At 41.5% G+C, this 24058-nt stretch overlaps 2 protein-coding genes and 1 long non-coding RNA gene across 4 annotated transcripts; 1 reads left to right on the top strand and 2 right to left on the bottom strand.

Annotated features, from left to right (window-relative positions):
* Positions 1-585: 585 nt before the first annotated feature.
* On the bottom strand, positions 586-1501 carry LOC121840594. The gene is made up of 2 exons (XR_006079726.1): positions 1078-1501; positions 586-1002 (listed from the first exon to the last, which is right to left on the bottom strand). It is a non-coding gene; the product is annotated as an uncharacterized LOC121840594 (long non-coding RNA).
* Positions 1502-3755: 2254 nt separating this feature from the next.
* On the top strand, positions 3756-12289 carry LOC112247754 (RWD domain-containing protein 1). Its single transcript, XM_024416573.2, has 6 exons — positions 3756-3935; positions 4362-4427; positions 4610-4740; positions 8500-8782; positions 11382-11444; positions 11592-12289. Exons 1-6 carry the CDS (start codon positions 3863-3865, stop codon positions 11702-11704), a joined length of 729 nt encoding a protein of 242 aa, XP_024272341.1. The 5' UTR covers positions 3756-3862; the 3' UTR covers positions 11705-12289.
* Positions 12290-14113: 1824 nt separating this feature from the next.
* On the bottom strand, positions 14114-20493 carry LOC112247761 (amine sulfotransferase). 2 transcript variants are annotated; one of them, XM_024416584.2, is made up of 8 exons: positions 20225-20493; positions 18851-19012; positions 16772-16980; positions 16263-16389; positions 15899-15993; positions 15568-15748; positions 15231-15303; positions 14114-14896 (listed from the first exon to the last, which is right to left on the bottom strand). In XM_024416584.2, exons 1-7 carry the CDS (start codon positions 20250-20252, stop codon positions 15269-15271), a joined length of 837 nt encoding a protein of 278 aa, XP_024272352.1. In that variant the 5' UTR covers positions 20253-20493; the 3' UTR covers positions 14114-14896; positions 15231-15268. The 2 variants fall into 2 exon arrangements, with proteins under 2 accessions (XP_024272352.1, XP_024272351.1); XM_024416583.2 differs by lacking the exon at positions 15231-15303 and having other exon boundaries at positions 20225-20490.
* Positions 20494-24058: the final 3565 nt, after the last annotated feature.

Below are 24058 nucleotides of genomic sequence, written 5' to 3'. Positions count from 1 at the left end.
AGTACAAATAAAGAAAAACGCTTGAATGAGTAGGTGTGTCCAAATGTATGTGATTCACTGTAATTTCTTAGAATGTATTGTGTGTCAAAGAAGCCCACATTGTTTGATAGTTGGTAATGTCATGTATTTTGGCTTTGGGCACCTTTTCACTGCATAGTGAAAGTGTAACTTTCTATGTGAGCATTACCCATGCTAAGTTTTTATGTCCCAAATGTTTGCTTTCAATTTATTTGAAGGGTATGTACAGAATGTTGATTTTCACTCAATGTTGTAATTTTTTAAAATGTACTTTGAACAATAAGGACCAGTTTCATTGATGTAGAAATCCTAGTCTTGGACTAAAAAGCAATTAGTTTCAATTGATTGCTCTATTGAGCATCCTTTTTTTAAGGAATATGTTTAATCTGGGTCCTGGAAACCAACCCTCAACTTTTAAATAATCTTACTTTTGAGTTAATGATAATAGAGATGAACATACTATGTGTATTTGTATATATCATTAAGTTTACAGTGAATGTGTAGGAAGATAAAATGTAAAGGTAAAAATGGATTATGTCAAAATCCCATTTTTTGCGCACATACACACACACTTAAATCATAGTTTATTCGTCATATGCACAGGATACAGCGTAAACAGTGAAATAAAATGCTTACATGCGAGCTTCCTCAACATTGCAGAAATAATAAAATGAGCGGTAAAACTAACGCAGTCCTGATAAAGGAATTTATATGTTTAAAGTAATGACTAAAGAATTCCACCCTGAAACCATATAATTGTATGAAATGTGTGTGTGACTAGGCCATTGTGTTATTATGTAGCAATGTGAGAGTTGAGACAACAAAGGACAACTGAAATACATATTACCTTGTTGTAACTCTGAAAACTGACAACAGGAAAGAGGGCCCTTCCAAACTGCCAAGGCTGGTAGAAAAGTAATAAAACTGTGTGTGTGTGTGGGGGGGAGTTATAAAATGACTGTTTTTGCATTTCTGACTTCAGAGCTCTCTGAATAAAGAATTAACCTTTTGCAGAATCTGAGACTGCCTAATTATTATTAAACCCAGGGTCTTACAAACCTCTGGGAATTGGTCAAAGTTATGAAATAGTTGAGTCATCATCATTGGAATTGAAAATTCTCGTAACAAGTCCAAAATACTATGTCAATAATAAAAAAAGAAGGTAATAAAAAAATACTGTGAATATACTACTGTATGTCAGTGTACTGTTATATACAAGTAAGTAGTAAGTGAATAGTGACTAGTTAGGAGCAAGGTAGAGTGGTAAATAATAAATAGGTATGTGTGTTGTGTATGTGTGTGAGAGGGAGAGGGAAGTGAGAATGCAGAGATTCTGTGCAAATAGACTTAAGGTGCAGGTGGGGCCTCCCGGGTGGCGCAGTGGTCTAGGGCACTGCATCGCAGACTCCGGGTTCGCGCCCAGGCTCTGTCACAGCCGGCCGCGACCGGGAGGTGCGTGGGGCGACGCACAATTGGCCTAGCGTCGTCCGGGTTAGGGAGGGTTTGGCCGGTAGGGATATCCTTGTCTCATCGCGCACCAGCGACTCCTGTGGCGGGCCGGGCTTAGTGCACGCTAACCAAGGTAGCCAGGTGCACGGTGTTTCCTCCGGTGCGGCTGGCTTCCGGGTTGGATGCGTGCTGTGTTAAGAAGCAGTGCGGCTTGGTTGGGTTGTGTTTCGGAGGACACATGGCTTTCGACCTTCGTCTCTCCCGAGCCCGTACGGGAGTTGTAGCGATGAGACAAGATTGTAATTACTAACAATTGGATACCATGAAATTGGGGAGAAAGGGGAATCAAATTTAAAATAAATAATAATAATAATTTTAAAAAAGGTGCAGGTGGACAGCCGCCAGGGTTTAGCTGTTCAACAGTCTAATGGCCATGAGGTAGAAACTGTTTCTGAGCTCTGATGCTCCTGTACCGCATGCCAGGCAGTAAGGGAGTAAACAGTCCATGTCTGGGGTGGCTGCATTCTCTGGCAATCTTCCGGACTTTCCTCAGACACCGCCTGGTGTAAATTTCCTGTAGGGCTAGGAGCTCGCCCCCAGTGATGGGCTGGGCAGTTTTCACCACCCTCTGTAGATCCACATCCGAGGGCGGTGCAGCTGCCGTAGCAGGCGATGATGCAGTCAGTCATAATGCTCTCGATGCAGCTCCAAGGTCCGCTAGAGGGTGCTATTATTATCCTGGCGTCAAGTAATAGCGCCCTCAGCGGACCTTGGGGCTACTCTCGATGGTGCATCACACACACACACACACACACACACACACACACACACACACACACACACACACACACACACACACACACACACACACACACACACACACACTTTCACAATGGCCTTTTCTCATTTGGGTAAAAGTCCATCCTCTTTCCTCCAGCCTCTCTCCTCTGTGACCTGGAAACCGATAAGTGGTTGAGGAAGTGCCAATTCTTTGGTAAGCAGATGTAGCCTATAGTCAAAATTTCACCATAGAAACATGGAGGCAATCATTTTATAAAGACTTCCTCATATGCGTTCCGCTGTTCTGTTGGTTTTCTTTCAACTTTCTTTCATTGTCTAGCGGCTAAAGGCATTATTCTAGTCATATTACAAACCAATCCCATTATAGATCCTGCATCTTTAGATCTCCCCTCTTTCTACATTTCTAGGATATTTTCATCTCTGTTCATATGCGCATTTAAGAAAGGTGTTTTCCTGTAAATTGCATTTAGGAACATTTGCGTGTATGCCTTACTGCTGTGTGCACATTGCTGCACCTAAAATATGAATAAATAATAGTTTATCAACATTATAAGTTAAACATTCTGATCTGTTCTATTAGCTTTATAAATTGATATGGCGTATTCTTCCATTACTTTGTATATCCAATGCCCACTGAAAAATAAGTTTGTATATGGTAATACAGCAATATACCCTCCACTACACCCCTGCAGAGGACGGAGGAGAGAGGATGCAGGATTTAAGCAAACCAATTGAGGAAATGCCAATGACTACAGTATAAAGGAAAAGGCCAATGTCATATACTCGATCTAAAATAATCTATTGAAGAAAAGTATAAAGCGTTTCATACATGATACCGGACTAATAATACTAATGAGTAGATAATAACCTAAGAGATTTGAATGGAAAATGTATCCGTATCTAACAAATATAATTGCATAAATAGCCATTCGATGAGTAAACTTTGTCAAACCAACCTTCTGCGACTCAGAGTGCGAACTAAAAAGGATTGCCGATGTAGTCGATCAACAGCGGGCCCACAGACAGATATTTCAGTGGATGTATAAATGTGAAGCATCCGGTTGGCGTTTCCACTAACTACCAAATATGGTAGTGAGAGGAAGCCCACTGGCGCGCAGTGGGAGAAGATGTAACGAGATGGATTTTGGCCGAAATTCTGCAAATCTTCTCATCAATTAAACATTTGATCTCAATATAGTTTTCTGTTCCCAAAACTAGAATATAATATGAACAGAACAGACTAAGTCTTGTAGACTCCGCCCTTTGCAAACGTTTTACAAAATCACGCTATTTAGGAGTGCAAAGTCGAATTGAGTTATTGCACACGACCACTTCACAGGGTAGGCGTTCCCTAACGGAAATATGCAAAATATATACTAGAACGCGCCAATAGAATAGCGCTAGCGCTTGCTTGGCTCTGCCCACCTCCTTGCTTGTTCTGCCCACTATGACTATTTTGTTCCCATTGGAAATGACAAGCTAAGGTTTATCTTGGTTATATAAAAGTCTTTGGCGGGCCCTTCTTTGAGCACGCACACGTCTGTGCCCGGTTGGTTAATTTTGCTAGCTCATTGATGGACCATAGTAGAAGAAAATGACAGATTACGCTGAGGAGCAGCGAAACGAGCTGGAAGCTATAGAGTCAATTTACCCGGACTCGTTTACAGGTTAGTTTTCTACGAGTCTGTCTCGGTTGGTTTCCAAGCTGGCAAACGCTAGCTAGCTAGCCAGCTGGCTAACGCAGGTTAGCAGTGTGGTGCCAATTTAGCAGGCTAGCTAGTTAGCAAGCCAACAACCCTCAATATCTAGGAGAAATTGTTTTAGCTAACGATCACATAATGAAACGCCCTCGATCACCACACACTCAAAGTTAGTCAGTGCCACTGTCCTCTTTAGCTAGCTAAACAAACTCAACTGCACTTACAGTGCCATACAGTTAGTCAGGCTCTCCAGCAGGTGAGTTGATCATAGTCAACATCTTCCACTTTTCAATAGCGAAATTATTTTAGAGCAACTTTTTGATTTGTATTAATTTGCATAACAATGATGTGACTGCTCTGCTGACTTTCATATTTGTTTTGGCCCTCCTGTAGTGCTATCAGAGGTGCCCACCAGCTTCACCATCACTGTGACATCGGACGCAGGGGAAAACGATGAAAGTAACCTATCACTCTCTTGCCTGAGTCTTGTGTAGATCTGTTCAGCTACACTAGCCTGGTCCCATATGACATGACTCGTCAGTCGAGTTGGCTAAAGCACTTAGGGATCTGGGACCAGGCTAGAGTTCTACTACATTTATTGCTTGTTTATTTGTTAACCTAATGCCTCTGTGTTATTGTAGCGATTGAAGTGACTCTACAGTTCACCTATGTGGAGAAGTATCCCGATGAGGTGCCGCTGTGGGAGATATACTCCCAGGAGAACCTGGAGGATTCAGACGCAGAGGGCATCTTCACCTTACTGCAGCAGCAGGTCTGTTACACGCATGTGCACACACACACACACTCACTCATAGGGCTGTTACGGTGACTGTATTACCGAGTCATGATGGCATTCAAATTCCATGTGACAGTTTAGTCACTGTAATTAGACTTCTCCCAGCTCTGATGCTGTTCATGGTCATTAGTAGCCTACCAAACTTGCTAACTGCCTGGTACTCTGCACTCTATTGTCCCTCAAATCACTGACATCAATGCAAATGTAATTGGAAATCAAATCAAACACTTCATGAGAGCTGATGAGCGCAAAATTTCTATAGGCTATGCAATTGCGTGAAAAAACAAGAGTAATGGCCTCTAGTAAATAGAGGATCCCATCAGCTTTCGATAGGCTAGACCTACTATATTTATTTCTCAATCTTCCTAATATTAAGCACATTGCTTCTCTTTGAAACAGGAGTATAGCCTACCTGGCTGGCATGAAAATGAACCACGGGAATAGCGTCCTTCCATTCGCTATTTAATTGCAAAGATGACATGTATTTTTTTCCCCGCTGCCCCTGTTTCGAGACCGGTGCATAATGGTCAATTTCAAAACAAATTTCATGCATATTATTTACTATATGTAAAGACTAAATTACATCAAGAATATTGTGATGGGTGACACTATTAGCCTATCACTTGTGAATGATGTGGTAAGATGGCGCCGAAGAGGATGGCTGTCGTTTTACATGCCGTAACCAATTGTGATATTTTGTTAGTTTTTTGTGTTTTGTAACTTTTTTTAAATTTTTCAACTTATTTTGTACATAATGTTGCTGCTACCGTCTCTTATGACCGAAAATAACTTCTGGACATGAGAACTGGGATTACTCACCACGAATTGGAAGAAGCTTTTTCCTTTAACAAGTTCAACGAGAAAGATACACTGCTCCCTCGGGAACAGGCCAAGATCCCCGTCATTTGAGTGAAGAAAAGGAGGAAAAGAGAACGCAGATCAGGCTGCCTTTTAAGAATCCGAAAGCGAGCGATTGATCTCCCACTGCCATCAATTCTACTTGCTAACATGCAATCATTGGAAAATAAAATTGATGACTTATGATTGTCCTACACACGGGACATTAAGAACTGTAATATCTTATGTTTCACTCGTGGCTGAACGACGACACGGGTAATATAGAACTGGAGGGAGTTTCAATACACCGGCAGAACAAAGAAGCTACGTCTGGTAAGACGAGGGGTGGGGGTGTGTCTTTTTGTCAATTATAGCTGGTGGGCGATGTCTAATACTAAAGAAGTATTGCACCTTATGATAAGTTGTAGACCACACTATCTACCAAGAGTGTTATTGTAAGAGTGCATCTATATTATTCGTAGCTGTCAATTTGCCACCACAGACCGATGCTGGCATTAAGACCGCACTCAACCAACTCTAAGGCCATAAGCAAACAAGAAAATGCTCACCCAGAAGTGGCACTCCTAGTGTTCGGGGACTTTAATGCAGGCAAATTTAAATCAGTTTTGCCAAATATTTACCAGCATGTCACATGTGCAACTAGAGGGGGAAAAAAACTCTAGACCACCTTTACTCCACACACAGAGATGCATACAAAGCTCTCCCCCACCCTCCATTTGGCAAATCTGACCATAATTATATCCTCTGGATTCCTGCTTACAAGCAATGCAGGAAGTAGCAGTGACGCGCACAATACGGAAGTGGTCAGATGACGCAGTTGCTACGCTACGGGACTGTTTTGCTAGCACAGACTGGAATATGTTCCGGGATTCATCAAATGGCATTGAGGAGTATACCACCTCAGTCAACAGCTTCATCAATAAGTGCATCGACGACGGCGTCCCCACAGTGACCATATGTACAGCTGATGTCGGAAGTTTACATACACCTTAGCCAAATAGATTTAAACTCAGTTTTTCACAATTCCTGACATTCAATCCTAGTAAAAATTCCCTGTCTTAGGTCAGCTAGGATCACCACTTTATTTCAAGAATGTGAAATGTCAGAATAATAGTAGTGATTTTATTTCAGTTTTTATTTCTTTCATCACATTCTCAGTGGGTCAGAAGTTTACATACACTCAATTAGTATTTGGTAGCATTGCCTTCTGAATTGTTTTACTTGGGTCAAACGTTTCGGGTGGCCTTCCACAAGCTTCCGACAATAAGTTGGGTGATTTTGGCCCATTCCTCCTGACAGTCAGGCCTCCTTGCTAGCACACACCTTTTCAGTTCTGCCCACACATTTTCTATAGGGTTGAGGTCAGGGCTTTGTGATGACCACTCCAATACCTTGACTTTGTTGTCCTTATGCCATTTTGCCACAACTTTGGAAGTATGCTTGGAGTCATTGTCCATTTGGAAGACTCATTTGTAACCAAGCTTTAACTTCCTGACTGATGTCTTGAGATGTTGCTTCAATATATCCACATTTTATTTCCTCGTGATGCCATTTATTTGCCAAGTGCACCAGTCCCTCCTGCAGCAAAGCAACCTCCCAACATGATGCTGCCACCCCTGTGCTTCGCGGTTGGATTGGTGTTCTTTGGCTTGCAAGCCTCCCCCCTTTTCCTCCAAACATAGCGATGGTCATTATGGACAAACAGTTCTATTTCTGTTTCATCAGATCAGAGAACATTTCTCCAAAAAGTTTGATCTTTGTCCCCATGTGCAGTTGCAAACCATAGTCAGGCTTTTTTATGGCAGGTTTGGAGCAGTGGCTTCTTCCTTGCTGAGCGGCCTTGCAAGTTATGTTGATATAGGACTCGTTTTACTGTGGATATAGATACTTTTGTACCTCTTTCCTCCAGCATCTTCACAAGGTCCTTTGCTGTTGTTCTGGGATTGATTTGCACCAAAGTACATTAATCTCTAGGAGACAGAATGCGTCTCCTTCCTGAGCTGTATGACGGCTGCGTGGTCCCATGGTGTTTATACTTGCGTACCATTGTACAGGTGAACGTGGTACCTTCAGGCGTTTGGACATTTCTCCCAGGGATGAACCAGACTTGTGGAGGCCGCAGAAGAGATGGACTATGTTTCGGGGCATCATTATGGCCACACCAAGGGGATGCAGCTGGGAAATTCAAGGCAAATTGTCAAATTGTGAAAGAGACTGATGAAGTGTTTACAGCCTGCACAAAAAGCAAAGCAGAGCTCAAGCATTTCATACAACGTTTTTCAAATCATCTTTAGTCGCATCATGCAGCCTTAGAATGTATTAAAAAATCTAAACATATATCACAACTAAAGTTACATAAATAACTCTAAATTAAACATATAGGAGTCCCTGTTTCTTTGTTAACCACTCCTCCCTCACAGAATAGCCACATGTGCACGCACACTTGCTCAAATCATTTGGAGAAAATACCCTTTCTATTTTATTCAGCTTTGTTTAATTGTATTCTTCAATACTTTAAAATAATGCCACGCAATTCTAAGCACATGCTAAATGAACTAGTGTAGCCCACAGCCATATGGCATAGCCATTTTTCAAATGTAGATGTTCCAAGGGTCTGCGTCAGTTGCTTGTAGGCTATGCGTGGAAGACGGGAGATGCTAAATGTTTGTTAATTAACGGTCAATTTCCGTGAGACCGGCAGTTATTTGCTTTACAATCACTGGCTAACAGCCCTACTCACTCACTCACGGTCTGATCCACCATTGTCGCCTTACTGCAGCTTTGTATGTTTGTTTGTCCGCCCGTCTCTCTCCGCCTGTCTATTCAGCCTTACTCGGCAATGACAACGCGTACATCTGTGTTTTTAAATTTTTCTAGGCTGAGGAAAACCTTGGAATGGTGATGATATTCACCCTAGTTACAGCAGTTCAGGACAAACTGAACGAATTAGTCGACGAGATAAAAAACAGAAGAGAGGAAGAAAAGAGGCGAAAAGAGGAGGCAGCGGAGGAGGCTGAGAAGGTGCTCTTCCAAGGAACAGTGGTCACCATCGAGAACTTCCTGTCATGGAAAGCCAAGTTTGAGCTGGAGATGGCTGAGTTGAGGAGGAAACGGCAGAAAGAGGAGGAACAACAGCAGGCTGGAAAGATTAAACTCACAGGTATGTGTCTACCCCCCAAACCCCTATTCATCCCCAGCCAAGAGCCATCTGGATTAGGGTTAAATGGCGGGAACCTGGTTACGGAGATTTACTGGGATTTACAGCCCAAAATCACTCCCTTTTCCCAGGATAATAACTGCGAGACACTGGTAAATATATTCAATTATTTATATGAACAGCTTGGCTTAAAATGGAACTGTTAAATTATATGCAATGTCTAAATGTGGCTTCTCTACGGCCTCTGCATGATAAATCATCCGTGCTCAGGGTGGGGACAGACTGCCCATTTTAGTATGGAGTACAGTTCACAATGCATGTAGACCTATCATTTCATCATGGTTACTTTTCTTCTAGTGACAGGTACATTTGCATAGTCTATGCTTCAGTAATATAAAGACCAAATACATGTCTAATTTACCCATCTCCATCTGGCTTCTTTTTTTCAGGCTGTTTTAAAACAGCCGCTATCTCAAATATCATTGCTTTAAATCAGTGCACTTTGTCAGCCTCTCTCTCCATCAACCTCATTCAAATTGCATCCAAAATAGATGTCCTAGGCTACCTCGTTCAGGTAATAAATTCAATTCAGTATTAGCCTTATATTTAGCTAATTAATGATGGGTTATGCATAATAATCTTCTAACTTATAGCCTCGGTCTCTTGCGCAATAAGCACTCATCAGTGTGCCGCTGGCCCCTCTCCTTTCCCATGCAGGAAAAGCTAGACTGGAATAGCTTGCTGGACATGATTTTTCGTAGCATTTCTTATACCAATAGACTATTCGGAGACGCAAGCTCTTGTTTACTGAAAGTTGAATGCAGCAGCCAATAAAACTCACGGGTAGTTTGAAATAATATTCAATGTGCGATGCCTGTAGGCAACTGCTATCAGTTATTTGTTCAGACCAATAACCATTCAGTCTTTGTGAAGTGAAAGCCTTCTACATCTAATTCTAGTCCTGTATTATTCAAGGATGTCTTTAGAATGGAGATAATGCCAACTTTAACTGTTGAAAGTGAGGAAGGATTGAATCAACAAGTAGGTTAATAACATTTGGGAAATATTATGAAAGGTGTATATATGCGTCAGCCTACTAATTATACAAACAGACCCTATTATATTTCGATCAAATTCGCTAGCCTATACTTGTAACTTTTACTGAGCAGCACATGCGGCCTACAATGTATTTCAATGTATGGCTCATCAGGCTCAGGTAGCATCAGGCTTGAATTTTCAATCAAATCCAGACAGGCCTATTTATATGCTTTTGAATGGCACTTCCAGTTTTGGCGGGAAATACCTGGTTACCGGTAGAGAAATGATTTATTCTCAGGATGGAACATTTGGAAAATACCTGGGAAATATTAAACCCTAATCTGGATGCTACATCTCCGCCATCATGTACAGTCAAAACATGAACCCAAGTGCTTCAAGTTTCTGCATTTCTTTTATTTAACCAGGAGAAGTCCATTGAGTCTCTTTTAACAGGGAGACCTGGTCAAGAAAGCGGCAGCAGTCAATACAACATTACAAAATGTAAAACATACAATCAGCACAACACGATCCGGCCTACAGGATACATTTACACTCCTCCTGAACATAGTTAATTACATGCCTCTAGTGCACAGTAGGAAAAGGTAGTCTTAACTTGGTAATGGCCCTGGGGACTTTAAGTAGCAACCATATTGAAGACCATGTCTGTAACTGCTAGTGGTGAAGGAGAGCAGGCTACAGAGGTAGAGGGAGTTTGCCCAGAAGGACTTTATATTAGAGTTCGACCGAATTTATTATTATTATTTAAAAAAAAAAAAATTAATGATTTTTCATACCGATTATTGGACGACCAAAAAAGCCGCTACCGATTTAATCGGACGATTTATTTATTTTTAATAATGACAATTACAACAATACTGAATTAACACTTAACTTAATATAATACATCAATAAAATCAATAATGAAAGATGTTCAATTTGGTTTAAATAATGCAAAAACAAAGTGTTGGAGAAGAAAGTAAAAGTCCAATATGTGCCTACCATCGCTCAGTCAGATACTTGTATGCTCAGTCAGATTATATGCAACGCAGGACACGCTAGATAATATCATCAACCATGTGTAGTTAACTAGTGATTATGATTGATGGTTTTTTATAAGATAAGTTTAATGCTAGCTAGCAACTTAACTTGGTTTACGGCAGTCTCCTTGTGGAGTGCAACGAGAGAGAGGCAGGTCGTTATTGCGTTGGACTAGTTAACTGTAAGGTTGCAAGATTGGGTCCCCGAGCTGACAAGGTGGAAATCTGTCGTTCTGCCCCTGAACAAGGCAGTTAACCCACCGTTCCTAGGCAGTCATTGAAAATAAGAATGTGTTAATTGACTTGCCTAGTTAAATAAAGGTATAAAAAAATACAGATTTCCGATTGATATGAAAACTTGAAATCGGCCCTAATTAATCGGTCGACCTCTACTTTATATGAACACATACCAATGTAGCTGTCAGTACATGTAAAGTGAGGTCCAGTTCACCATTTGAGACAAGGTTCTCAATGGTTGGTGAGCGTCTTGGCATTTGTACATGATTAACACTTTTTTTCTCTACCAGGAAAAAAGCTATTTGAGACCGATCACAATCTTGACACATCAGATATACAGTTCCTGGAAGATTGTAAGTATAGCGGAGTTATACAACTGTGGTGTGTGTGTGTGCGCGTGCACGTTTGCTTCAGTATGTCTGAGGTAAGAGAAGTATGGTGATTAGCGAGGGGAATCTGTAAAAGGTTGTACAATGACTTTGCGCTTCCCTCCCGTTCAGCTGGAAACAGTGTTGAAGTGGACGAGTCCCTCTTCCAGGACCTTGAGGAACTTGACCTGGATGAAGACGACCCTGACTTTGACCCTCTGGCACTGGGCAGTGATGAGGACTGAACTAGGAAGAAGAGAAAGATGCCATGGGCATGTTCCAGGCAGACATGTTTTCAAATACTATTTATAATCTTTAAAATACTTTGAGCATTTGCTCTAGCCTGCCTGTGGTGCCAGATGAGTGGGGATTGCAGTGTCTTGACTATTTTATTGGTTCCATTGCGCCTGGCAAGCTCAATCAAGCCCAGAAGAAAGCATTTGAAATTATTTGAAATAGTATTTGAAACCAGGTCCTCTTTATTGCAGTCACATTGTGCCGCACAGATTCAGATCCCCCAATGCCTGGGGAAGTGTTTTGCATCTCAGGAATGACATCAATGAGATATAGAATTCTTCTGAGATGCGTAGCACGACTAATATTTACGAATTTGAACGCAACCGATACTAACAGGAGGGGATCATCACAGGAAGGGGAGTGACTGTATCTGACCAAGCACAGAGAAGCCAACCAATAACACCCACATTTGTTCTAAACATGAACTATAACTTCAGTTGACTGTAAACAATCACCTCAAGGCATTTATACACCCTTGTCAATGAGTTGATTTATACCCGGATGCCATTAAAGATGCACTATGCAGAAATCTCTTCACCATTTCCTGGTCACAAATATTCTAGTTTGCTTAATTTCAGTTTGACAAAACAAGTATAGTGTAGAGAATCATTGTACCATCTAAACCTCTGTGAAATGTCTTTTCCATAAACAAAAATCTTGTCAGCTGTTTGAAGCTGGTGTACAAAACAAAAGATACTTAAACAGGTAGCATAGAAATAGCTCACATAGAACAGATCTACTGCTTCTTAGACTTGCTTTCTATGAGAATGAAAGATCCATAACTAGCATTTGTGAATTTTGTGTTAAGTACTTTTCTTGGATGTGGGGGACTAAGGACTTTACATTGCCATCTAGATAATCTGAATGTGGAAAAATAGAGAATAAGTGCTTGCCGGCTTGGGATTCACAAGGCAGTTGTAGAAACCCTGACTGACCCACAGAGGGCAGCAGCACATTTTGTTACAGAACATAACCTTCAAAAGACACTGGTTGAATTCACTGTTTCCTTATTCTATCACCATATAGCTAAAATGAGTCAAGACAATTGCTTTTAAAAATATATATATATTTAAATTCTTAACTTTATGAATACGTTTTTTTATACACATTAAAAACCGACTGAAACTGTGGGTACAGCGCATGAGAAGTTACTGTACACTTGCAAAACTATTTTTCCCTCTGTAAAATAGATAACTTAATATACATTTTGGATTGATGGCTACTACACTGAACCAAAATATAAATGCAACCATTTCAGAGATTTTACTGAGTTACAGTTCATATAAGGAAATCAGTCAGTTGAAAAATTCATTAGGCCCTAATCTATGGATTTGCATGACTGGGAATACAGAGAAGATTCTGTTGGTCACAGATACCTTCCAAAGGTAAGGGTGTGGATCAGACAACCAGTCAGTATCTGGTATGACCATTTGCCTCAGAGAGCAACATCTTCGCATAGTTGATCAGGCTGTTGATTGTGGCCTTCGGAATGTTGTCCCACTTCTTTTCAATAGCTGTGTGAAGTTGCTGGATATTAGCAGGAACTGGAACACGCTGTCCTATGTTGATCCAGAGCATCCCAGAGCTCAACGGGTGACATGTCTTGAGTATGCAGGCCATGGAAGAACTGGGACATTTTCAACTTCCAGGAATGATAATCCTTGCAATGTGGGGCTGTGTATTATGCTGAAACATGAGGTGATGGCGGTGGATGAATGGCACGACAATAGACCTCAGGATCTTGTAATGGTATCTCTGTGCATTCAAATTGCCATTGATAAAATGTAATTATGTTTGTTGTCTGTAGTTTATGCCTGCCCATACCATAACCCCCCCCCGCAAACCACTCAACGCTATATTTGCTGTCTGCCCAGTACAATTGAAAGAGGTTAATTTGTGAAGAGCACACTTCTCCAGCATGCCAGTGGCCATCGAAGATGAGCATTTGCCCACAGAAGTTGGTTATGATGCCAAACTGCAGTCAGGTCAAGAAACTGGTTGGGACACAGATGAGCTTCCCCGAGATGATTTCTGACAGTGTGCAGAATTTCTTTGGTTGGCTGGTCTCAGACGATCCCGCAGGTGAAGAAGCCGGATGTGGAGGTCCTGGGCTGGCGTGGTTATACGTGGTGTGAGGTCAGTTGGACGTACTGCCAAATTCTCTAAAACGGGTCTTATGGTAGAGAAATTAACATTCAACAGCTCTGGTGAATATTCCTGCAGTCAGCATGCCAATTGCACACTCCCTCAACTTGAGACAGGTGGCTGGATTATCTTGGCAAATGGAAAAATGCTCACCAACAGGGATGTAAACATTTGTGCAATGAATAAAAGGAAGAAGAAATAAGCTTTTTGTGTGTATGGAAAATTTCCGGGATCTTTTATTTCAACTCATGAAACATTTTTGTTCAGTATAGCTTATAACTAGCTTATTAAATTATCTAGGGTAACTTGTAACCAAGGCAGTGTTTTTTCTGGATCCATAATGGGCTTAGGTGGTGGATGTGGCAGGGGCATGAATTTTAGAGAACATTTTAGAGACCCTCATCTTCGCCGTTTTAAAGCAAATTCCCTGCGATTCTACATATTCTGCCATGGAGCCGAGAAACATTTTCCGTTTTAAAGCAAATTTTCTGCAATTCTATGCATTTTGCAATGGCTAATTCTGTGTTCTTTTGCTCAAACATGAAATATGTAGTGCTAAATTAATTGTTTGAGGGATTTTTCAATTGTCCCTGACTTTCTAGTATTTATTTAGGTGACTGTTAGCTTTCAAAGGTTATTTTATGTAAGGGATAAATGCCGACGTTCTGTACATCATAAACAAGTATTCAACAATGCTGTGGTATAAAAAAAAAGGCATTTAGTCATTTAAGTTTACAGTAAAAGCGTTTTTCCAGCCTGAAAAAAATGTTTTTTCTTTTTACACTATTTGGACTTAGGTGACCTGAAAAAATGCTTAGGGGGCCCGCCCAAGGATTAAAAACATCCCTGCAAGACGTGACTGGGATGTCATCACGTGACATCATTGATGTCCCAAGCAAAGGAGAGGGGCAGGTCCCTCATCTTCTCCTGGAAGACACTGTCAAATCTCTCGCTCTGTGCAACAGTGAAATGGTTCTTCCAGTCCCCAATGGTCCCTGTCAAGAGTGTGGATGGAAATCAGTCAATAATGTAAAAGAGTATTAAAAGGGCAATTCCACCACTTTTCAACATCATTTTCATTATCTCCAGCATAATACCAGTGTACATACAGTATGTGAAAATGGCACATTTCTACATTTCGTATATAAACATCTAAGGTTAAAGTTCTACCCGATAACATCAAACACGAGATTCGCGGTGACGTGCAGAGCAAGAAAATACCCTCCCTCTGGCTAGAAACTTGTTGTAAATCACAGTTTCTTCATTTTAATCCTAGACCTGTGATGTCACAGATTTTAAAAAGAATAGGACCTTAGCTTTTTAACTCACCATTTTCACATATGTAGACACAGGTATGATTCCAGAGATCATGAATATGAGGTTGAAAAGTGGCAGAATTGCCCTATAAGATAAAAAATGATCAATTTAATTGTTCTTTAGGTTTGCACAGATTATAATCCGGATGGTTGTATATCTATCGGAACATTGGTTCAGTGTAAATGTGTGGGGGCCTGGTGTTACAAGTACAGTACTGTAAGGCCTTTGTGGTTGCCCTTGGCTTGATTAAGGCTGAAATAATTTGCAGCTTGTGCAATCCTCATACCAAAGTGTATTGACCATTCTGTTATCACATTATATTATGATTTAGAAGGTGTGATGTGCATACCTTTCCTCATAAACGTGCCCTTGTTGTGGTCAAGCAGAGAGTCGGGCACCGTCTTGTAGTTAGCCTGCGGGTTCTGTTTCATGGTTCTAAAGGTGCTGTGTTCCACCACACTGGCCATCTGCTCCTCTGTCAAATCCTTCCCTAGAAACCTGCACATCCTCTCCACCATGGAGTGCAGGTCCTGCAACACACACACCGTTCATGCTTTGAGACTCATGTGAACTCACAAGCCAACTCAGAGTACAGGACAGGATGGACAAGTAGATGGACAAGTAGATGGACAAGTAGATGGACAAGTAGATGGACAAGTAGGTTTTGCCACTGTTGGTACCTTGATCATCTCTTCATATGTGATGTACAGGAAGTTCATGTTGTCTCTATTAGCGTACCACGTCTTGATGTGCTCAAACCAACAGTTCCCAAAAACTGCAACACACACAGCAAAGACTCAAATGGATGCTTCATACCCAGCCTACCACCATGAAAGCATAGATCATCTGGATACTACAGATGAAAGTGTTTAGAAGGCTTTCGACATCATTCATTTCAAAATAAATCACAATTAACTGACTTAACTGTAAGCGTAACGCATTGTTGGCTAGTGCCAACTCCCCATAGAAAAAAAGACTTTGCTTTGCACATCATGTACGATATCCATAGTCCTTAACAGGACCAAAGGCACACATTCTACTTACCTTTCCCTTCCATGAATTTCTTAAAGAAATCATTGAAGTCCTTCGGTGTCTCCAGCATGGCTGCATATTTGTGGAAGTGGTAATAGGACACAAGAACATCCTTAGGGTTTCTGGCCACATAGATCACCTTAGGGAAGCAAGATCATACTGCATATCAATAGATTGACTATAAAAAACAATCCATCAATATCAGTAGTAATAATTTAATGAAAGTAATCCTGAAGGTAATGACAAAGTGAAAATAGACTTTGGGTAACACTTAAAGCCTGCAGGTACCATGCATTCTAAGACTTATAATCAGCATGTATACCGACCATTTACAGTATTTTGATACACAGATATATATAAAATATTAAAAGCCTTATAAGGCATTAAAAAGGCTCATACATAACAAGTAATAAAGCATTATACCTGCAGGCTAACACCAATACCAAAGTGCTAATTATGAAGTGCTAATACCACAGAATAATACCCAAGTGTTACCAAAATGAGCCTTGCATTCCACTGACCTTTCCCCTCTTTTGTCTGATGGCGAGAGGCATGAACTTGTACTGCAGGTGGGTGACCCGTAGCCTGGGGGAAGGGGTGGCGTTAAACTCCTTCTCACTGCCAATCAGCTCGATCCATGGGACGCGCTGCGCGTTGAGATGCTCTGTGTTTGAAGTGACGTCACCTTTGGCTTCTATCAGAGTCAGAATCTGCTGCATCCAGATCGTCCCTGTCAATCACAGCAGAGTGGACACTACAGGTCACCCAGAGGTCATTTCAATTCAATTTAAACTTCAATGTCAGTCCTACCATACAATGTACATTACTGGATAGCTTGGCCCTTTCACCTCACTATCTTGATTTGATAACACCCACACAGTTTAACTGACAATTCAGGGGTTATTTGTATTGGGGAAAATGTAGTGAACTTTTGTTTCTCAGGGATTTTACACTAAAAAGTATGTGGACACCTGCTCGTTGAACATCTCAATCCAAAATGGGCATTCATTTGGAGTTGGTCCCCCCTTTGCTGCTATAACAGCCTCCACTCTTCTGGGAAGACGTTCCACTAGATGTTGGAACATTGCTGCGGGGACTTGCATTCATTCAGCCACAAGAGCCTTAGTGAGGTTGGGCACTGATGTTTGCCAATTAGGCCTGGCTCGCAGTCTGCGTTCCAATTCATCCCAAAGGTGTTCGTTGGTGTTGAGGTCAGGGTTCTGTGAAGGCCAGTCAAGTTCTTCCACACCGATCTCATCAAACCATTCTGTATGGACCTTGCTTTGTGCACAGGGCATTGTCATGCTGAAACAGGAGAGGGCCTTCCGCAAACTGTTGCCACAAAGTTGGAAGCATAGAATCGTCTACAAGGTTATTGTACGCTGTAGGGTTAAGATTTCCTTCCACTGGAACTAAGGAGCCTGGCCCGAACAATGAAAACCAGCCCAATACCATTATTCCTCCTCCACCAAACTTTACAGTCGGCACTATGCATTGGGTCAGGTAGCGTTCTCCTGGCATCCACCAAACCCAGATTCGTCCGTCGGACTGCCAGATGGTGAAGTGTGATTCATAACTCCAGAGAACGTGTTTCCACTAATCCAAAGTCCAATGGCGGTGAGCTTTACACCACTCCAGCCGACGCTTGGCATTGCACACAAGTCTAAGATCACCATGCGCAACTACTCGGCCATGAAAACCCATTTCATGTTGCTCCCGACGAACAGTTTTCGTGCTGATGTTGCTTCCAGAGGCAGTGTGGGACTCGGTAGTGAGTGTTGCAACCGAGGACAGATGATTTTTAATATGCTACGTGCTTCAGCACTCGGCAGTCCCGTTCTGTGAGCTTGTGTGGCCTACTACTTCGTGGCTGAGACGTTTCCACCTCACAATAACAGCACTTACAGTTGCCCGGAGAAACTCTCGCATGGCAGAAATTTGACGACCTGACTTGTTGGAAAGGTGGCATCCTATGATGGTGCCACGTTGAAAGTCACTGAGCTCCTAAGTAAAGCCATTCTACTGCCAATGTTTGTCTATGACGGTTGCATGGCTGTGTTTGATTTTATACACCTGTCAGCAACTGGTGTGGCTGAAATAGCCAAATCCACTAATTTGAAGGGTGTCCACATACTCTGTATATATAGTGTATTTGAATGTGGACATTGTCCTGCCTACCGTCACTGTGCTACTCCTGCTCTGATACGATGCTTATGGGACATCGGTCTGTTACACTTTAATCTAGCCTGGTTTAAACCATTGTTTTCAGCCAAGGGGAGAATAACAGGGCATGGCAGCATTCCACCTAATGTAAGGATGCGGGCAAGATTCTGCGCAAGGAGATTAGCGAAAATACCAGTTTTGTTGGCTTAAAACAACTAGGACATTTCACTTATCTGGGCTGCTGGACTGATACAGGTTGAGAACAGAGCCCATTAACAGATAAGCAAAGTAAACTCGCTGAACGAGATCTACTCAGTTGAGCTGAAACTGTGTAAGAGGACCTTATAGAGATAAAAAGAGGTATGCAGGAACGTTTTAAAAGCGGTAATCAACTGGGTATTCTAGGTAAGTACATCCATGCTGTCTCCAGTATTCACCTGACTTGGGATAAGTGACGGCGAATATGTCGGAGTCTCGGATATCCCAGTTCTGGATTTGGTCGACCTCGTCGGGAGAGTGGACCCCATTGATCAGGTTGAAGTTCCGGTGAGGAACCAGCATGTAGTCCAGAACCTGGGGATCAGTGGAATCCAAAGGATCTGAGAAGACAAGACATAGTCAAAGGCCCACTCATTCAAGCAATCTGGATCTATGCATGTAAGCATTAACACACAACAGGGAATAACCATACACCTCCAGCCGTGTGAGAAGGCACGAGGCCGAAGTTCTACTCATCTAGAGTTGAAACGCTGTGCTTGATTAGACAAAAATCTGAAATAAACACCCAAAAAGCCCAGTAAATAAGGCTGTTATTCCAAACAAATGTTTATATAGTTATCAGATCACAGGGAGCCAGGAGGAAGCCAAGTGGAAATGTTTAAAGGGGAAAATCTGGGATTTGAAAAACAACTGGTAAACAGCTGAGGGTTGGGGCTGGTGAAATGTAAACAAACAGAGCCATGGATGCAAGGACTGACCATTAATGATATCAAAATGATAGTTATGAAACCATATAGGGTTTGTTTAGAATAACATTGTTATTCTAAACAAATAACACTATTTTGGGTTCTGGTGGGGTAAAACAGTTGACCTAAACTCATGAGGCATTTACAAGTTATATTCTTCATGAAGCAGCAATGGCTACATGCCATTAACTCAAAAGTCCTAAAATGTATGTGACAATCCCAGATTGCCCCTTTAACAAAAGGAGACATTTAATAACATTCAAGTACCTATAAACAAAGCCTGGGTACAAAAAAAAAGTCTTCCTATGAAGGACTAGCAAATATTTCAGTAACGATAAATGGTGGGTTTGCTGTGCAACAATGCAGTTCTAGCTGTAAATCATAGAGGGGCAGAGAGCACGTTGTTCTGTTCACAGGCTGGTCTGAATCACAGGTTTAAAAAAAGTTGCCTAGTTTGTGTCCAAGCTCAAGCCTTGGTCACCATTCATGGTCCTATGTAATCCTTTCTATCTCTTACAGGGTGAGACAGATCTTGCATGCAACAGTGCATAATATATATATATATGCCTGTGGACAGTAATGTACACTTCAGACATGCAAACATCTCACTGAGAGGTTCCAAATATGACAACAATAGCACAATAACGCACCTATGTATCACACAGAGAAAACAAAGTAATTACTTGTTTCTAACTATGCCACTCAGATTCTGGTTAAACATTCAATTAACATGATAAAATGGCAATACAAGGGTAGGCACTGTATTCTGCAATAGGCAATATAGCAACCCATTTGAACTCCCAACTATAACTCCACGCACTGCACAGAGCGCGCAGTATTCCCTACCTGTTTTTGTACGGATGGAAGTTGTCATTGTATGCCAATGTGACAGAATCCACAATCGGTGTTGGCTACTATGAAATCCCTGGCCCCAGGTAGTTTTTTGCAGTCAATTCACAACTATTCTTAAAAATAAGGTTTTATGATGGATAGCGGGCAGAGCGAAGTAAAATTCACCCTGTGTCCAATGCGCACCCGAATATTACCTACTGTCCCAAATAGAAGACGCGGAAGACAAACACACGTTTCAGCTGGGTTTTTTATTCGTGTCGTGCTCGAGGAATACAATTTAAGCGCGTTCGCGCACGCAGCAGTAGGGTTTGTTTTTTGTGCGGTCGCACCTCAGATTAATTTGCGCTTTTTAAACACAGCGTTACAGACTCTATGCAATGTGCCATATTTTACATCCCCCATGACCGACGAAAAACGGGAAACGATTTTGATTAGAGGAAATCCGGTATTCTTAATTAGATTGTTTTACTGAGAAAATTAATTGAGAAACGTTTTTGAGGCCAAATACATTTTTGTTTTGTCAACATTTGGTGCACTCACTCTCACACACACACACACTTTCCACCCTGTGCATCAGAGGTGGCACCACACGTACTAGAGTGATGTGGTGAAAATGTATTATGGGGCTGTAGTCTTTCCTGTTCTGGTAACCTAACCAGGTAAAACTCAGGACCTTATACGGTATGCCGTGATTAATCTGTTGTATTAAGGTTTAACATGGGCTATGTTGGGACCAGAGTTGTTCTAATCAGGTCACATGGTTTAAACAAACTAATGTCCTTGGGGAAGATGAAAATACTGTCAAACTGCAGCAACCTTGTAGTTTACATATGAATTATATTAGGACTTGGGTTGTTTACACAGAAAGCAGAGAAAAGCAACATGATTGAACAAAGTATTCTGTATGCGGGTTTGTTGCGTCATATTGTCCCGCCCTATGCAACTCTAGGCCTAATTAAAAATCTCAGCTAACTCAGCCTGTTAGCTATTGTGTTTATTGATTAATTCTAGTTAATCATTTTGGATTGAAAAAGCCTAGGTAGTCAAGTCAGTCAAAGTTTGAATATAAACCAAATTTCATCCAATTCACATTTTCTCACAAACAAATTGGCTATAAATACACCAAGTTACTGCTTCCTTCACCCTGGCCAGAGACAGGGCACATAGTATTGATCAGACTGAACAATTAGATTGTTTCCATGCAATACAGCATGTCAGATCGCTAATGTTTAAGAGCATAGGCGGATACATTTACGGAGGAGTTATTTTTTGTGTCTGTCTGGTGTGATGTGTTATCAGGCTTGCTAAATAAATACCAGCGGAAAGTGGAGACTGCCTTAAACTTTGTGCATTGTGCCCAGCCCGCGTGACCTGCGATTCCTGTGACCCTGATTGGTTAATAAGGCATGTAAAGAGCCTGTAGCAGCGCTCCAGTGTGACTGGAAGAGATCTTGTCTTTGAGTTGACAAATCATGAGGCAAATCGGTCTAAAATACAGAACTTTCCCCCTCTTTTTAACGTTTTGCGTTGATATATTTTATTAAACTAAATAAAAAATGGTGATTGTCAATGGCAAATGTAATTTCTCCACGTTTTCTGGCCAGGCCCTGTCATGCATGGACCCTAATACTTATGATGGATTCATATTTTGTGAGAGGGCAACAAAGCATAACCTTTCACCAGTTCGTGAAATGTCTCTAATATGACAGTAATATGTCCAATACATATTTATTCTCTGTAGAACTGATAAGGACATACGTAGTCGCAATCCACACATCTGTCAGTTATCAGTGAGCTGTCACATTGCTGAGAGGGCATGGACAGGAATCAGGACAGAGGCTTGGAGGAAAGAATGTACCAGAGAAGTTCCTCCAACCAACCCACAGACTGCAGTCCAAACAGTTCAATAGTAATTAGAGCATTCCAGTTGGTGGCCTGGGAATAATACGTATTACAGAATGTCCTTTTCACCAGCAACTTTTTATTTATTTATCTGTCCTATTCTCACAGTAGTGATCGTGTTGCCAGGTGACTTGCCAGGAGGGTGTGAGTGAGGGTGTGTGTCATCTGTGTTTGTGAGAGAGTATATGTGTGTGTGAGTGAATGTCAGTGTATGTGTGTGTATCGGTTCCACCGAAGCCGCACGTACCTAGAGGGCCCCAGCCCCCAGATACTGTAAAAAGATAAAAGCTGAGGTTGCGGAATGTTCCTCCTCAAATGGAACAGGACAGAAGGATAAAGTGTGACTCAACACTAAATCATCAGTGGTCTCGACGTCTCCTCATGTAACCTGACTCATGTTTGAGAAAGGGAGAACTACTCCGCTTATGTTTGTGTGTGTGTGTGTGTGTGTGTGTATATATCTATATACAGTGCCTTGCGAAAGTATTCAGCCCCCTTGAACTTTGCGACCTTTTGCCACATTTCAGGCTTCAAACATAAAGATATAAAACTGTATTTTTTTGTGAAGAATCAACAACAAGTGGGACACAATCATGAAGTGGAACGACATTTATTGGATATTTCAAACTTTTTTAACAAATCAAAAACTGAAAAATTGGGAGTGCAAAATTATTCAGCCCCCTTAAGTTAATACTTTGTAGCGCCACCTTTTGCTGCGATTACAGCTGTAAGTCGCTTGGGGTATGTCTCTATCAGTTTTGCACATCGAGAGACTGAATTTTTTTCCCATTCCTCCTTGCAAAACAGCTCGAGCTCAGTGAGGTTGAATGGAGAGCATTTGTGAACAGCAGTTTTCAGTTCTTTCCACAGATTCTCGTTTGGATTCAGGTCTGGACTTTGACTTGGCCATTCTAACACCTGGATATGTTTATTTTTGAACCATTCCATTGTAGATTTTGCTTTATGTTTCGGATCATTGTCTTGTTGGAAGACAAATCTCCGTCCCAGTCTCAGGTCTTTTGCAGACTCCATCAGGTTTTCTTCCAGAATGGTCCTGTATTTGGCTCCATCCATCTTCCCATCAATTTGAACCATCTTCCCTGTCCCTGCTGAAGAAAAGCAGGCCCAAACCATGATGCTGCCACCACCATGTTTGACAGTGGGGATGGTAGGTTCAGGGTGATGAGCTGTGTTGCTTTTACGCCAAACATAACGTTTTGCATTGTTGCCAAAAGTTCAATTTTGGTTTCATCTGACCAGAGCACCTTCTTCCACATGTTTGGTGTGTCTCCCAGGTGGCTTGTGGCAAACTTTAAACAACACTTTTTATGGATATCTTTAAGAAATGGCTTTCTTCTTGCCACTCTTCCATAAAGGCCAGATTTGTGCAATATACGACTGATTGTTGTCCTATGGACAGAGTCTCCCACCTCAGCTGTAGATCTCTGCAGTTCATCCAGAGTTCCTTGTTCTTCATGATGCTCTCTGCGCTTTTAACGGACCTCTGAGACTATCACAGTGCAGGTGCATTTATACGGAGACTTGATTACACACAGGTGGATTGTATTTATCATCATTAGTCATTTAGGTCAACAATGGATCATTCAGAGATCCTCACTGAACTTCTGGAGAGAGTTTGCTGCACTGAAAGTAAAGGGGCTGAATAATTTTGCACGCCCAATTTTTCAGTTTTTGATTTGTTAAAAACGTTTGAAATACCCAATAAATGTCGTCCCACTTCATGATTGTGTCCCACTTGTTGTTGATTCTTCACAAAAAAATACAGTTTTATATCTTTATGTTTGAAGCCTGAAATGTGGCAAAAGGTCGCAAAGTTCAAGGGGGCCGAATACTTTCGCAAGGCACTGTATATAAACTCAGCAAAAAATAAATGTCCCCTCAATGTCAACTGTGTTAATTTTCATC

This window comes from Oncorhynchus tshawytscha, linkage group LG23 (genome assembly GCF_018296145.1).
Source record: "Oncorhynchus tshawytscha isolate Ot180627B linkage group LG23, Otsh_v2.0, whole genome shotgun sequence".
Classification (NCBI taxonomy): Eukaryota; Metazoa; Chordata; class Actinopteri; order Salmoniformes; family Salmonidae; genus Oncorhynchus; species Oncorhynchus tshawytscha.
This window is presented reverse-complemented; position numbering and strand designations above follow the sequence as displayed.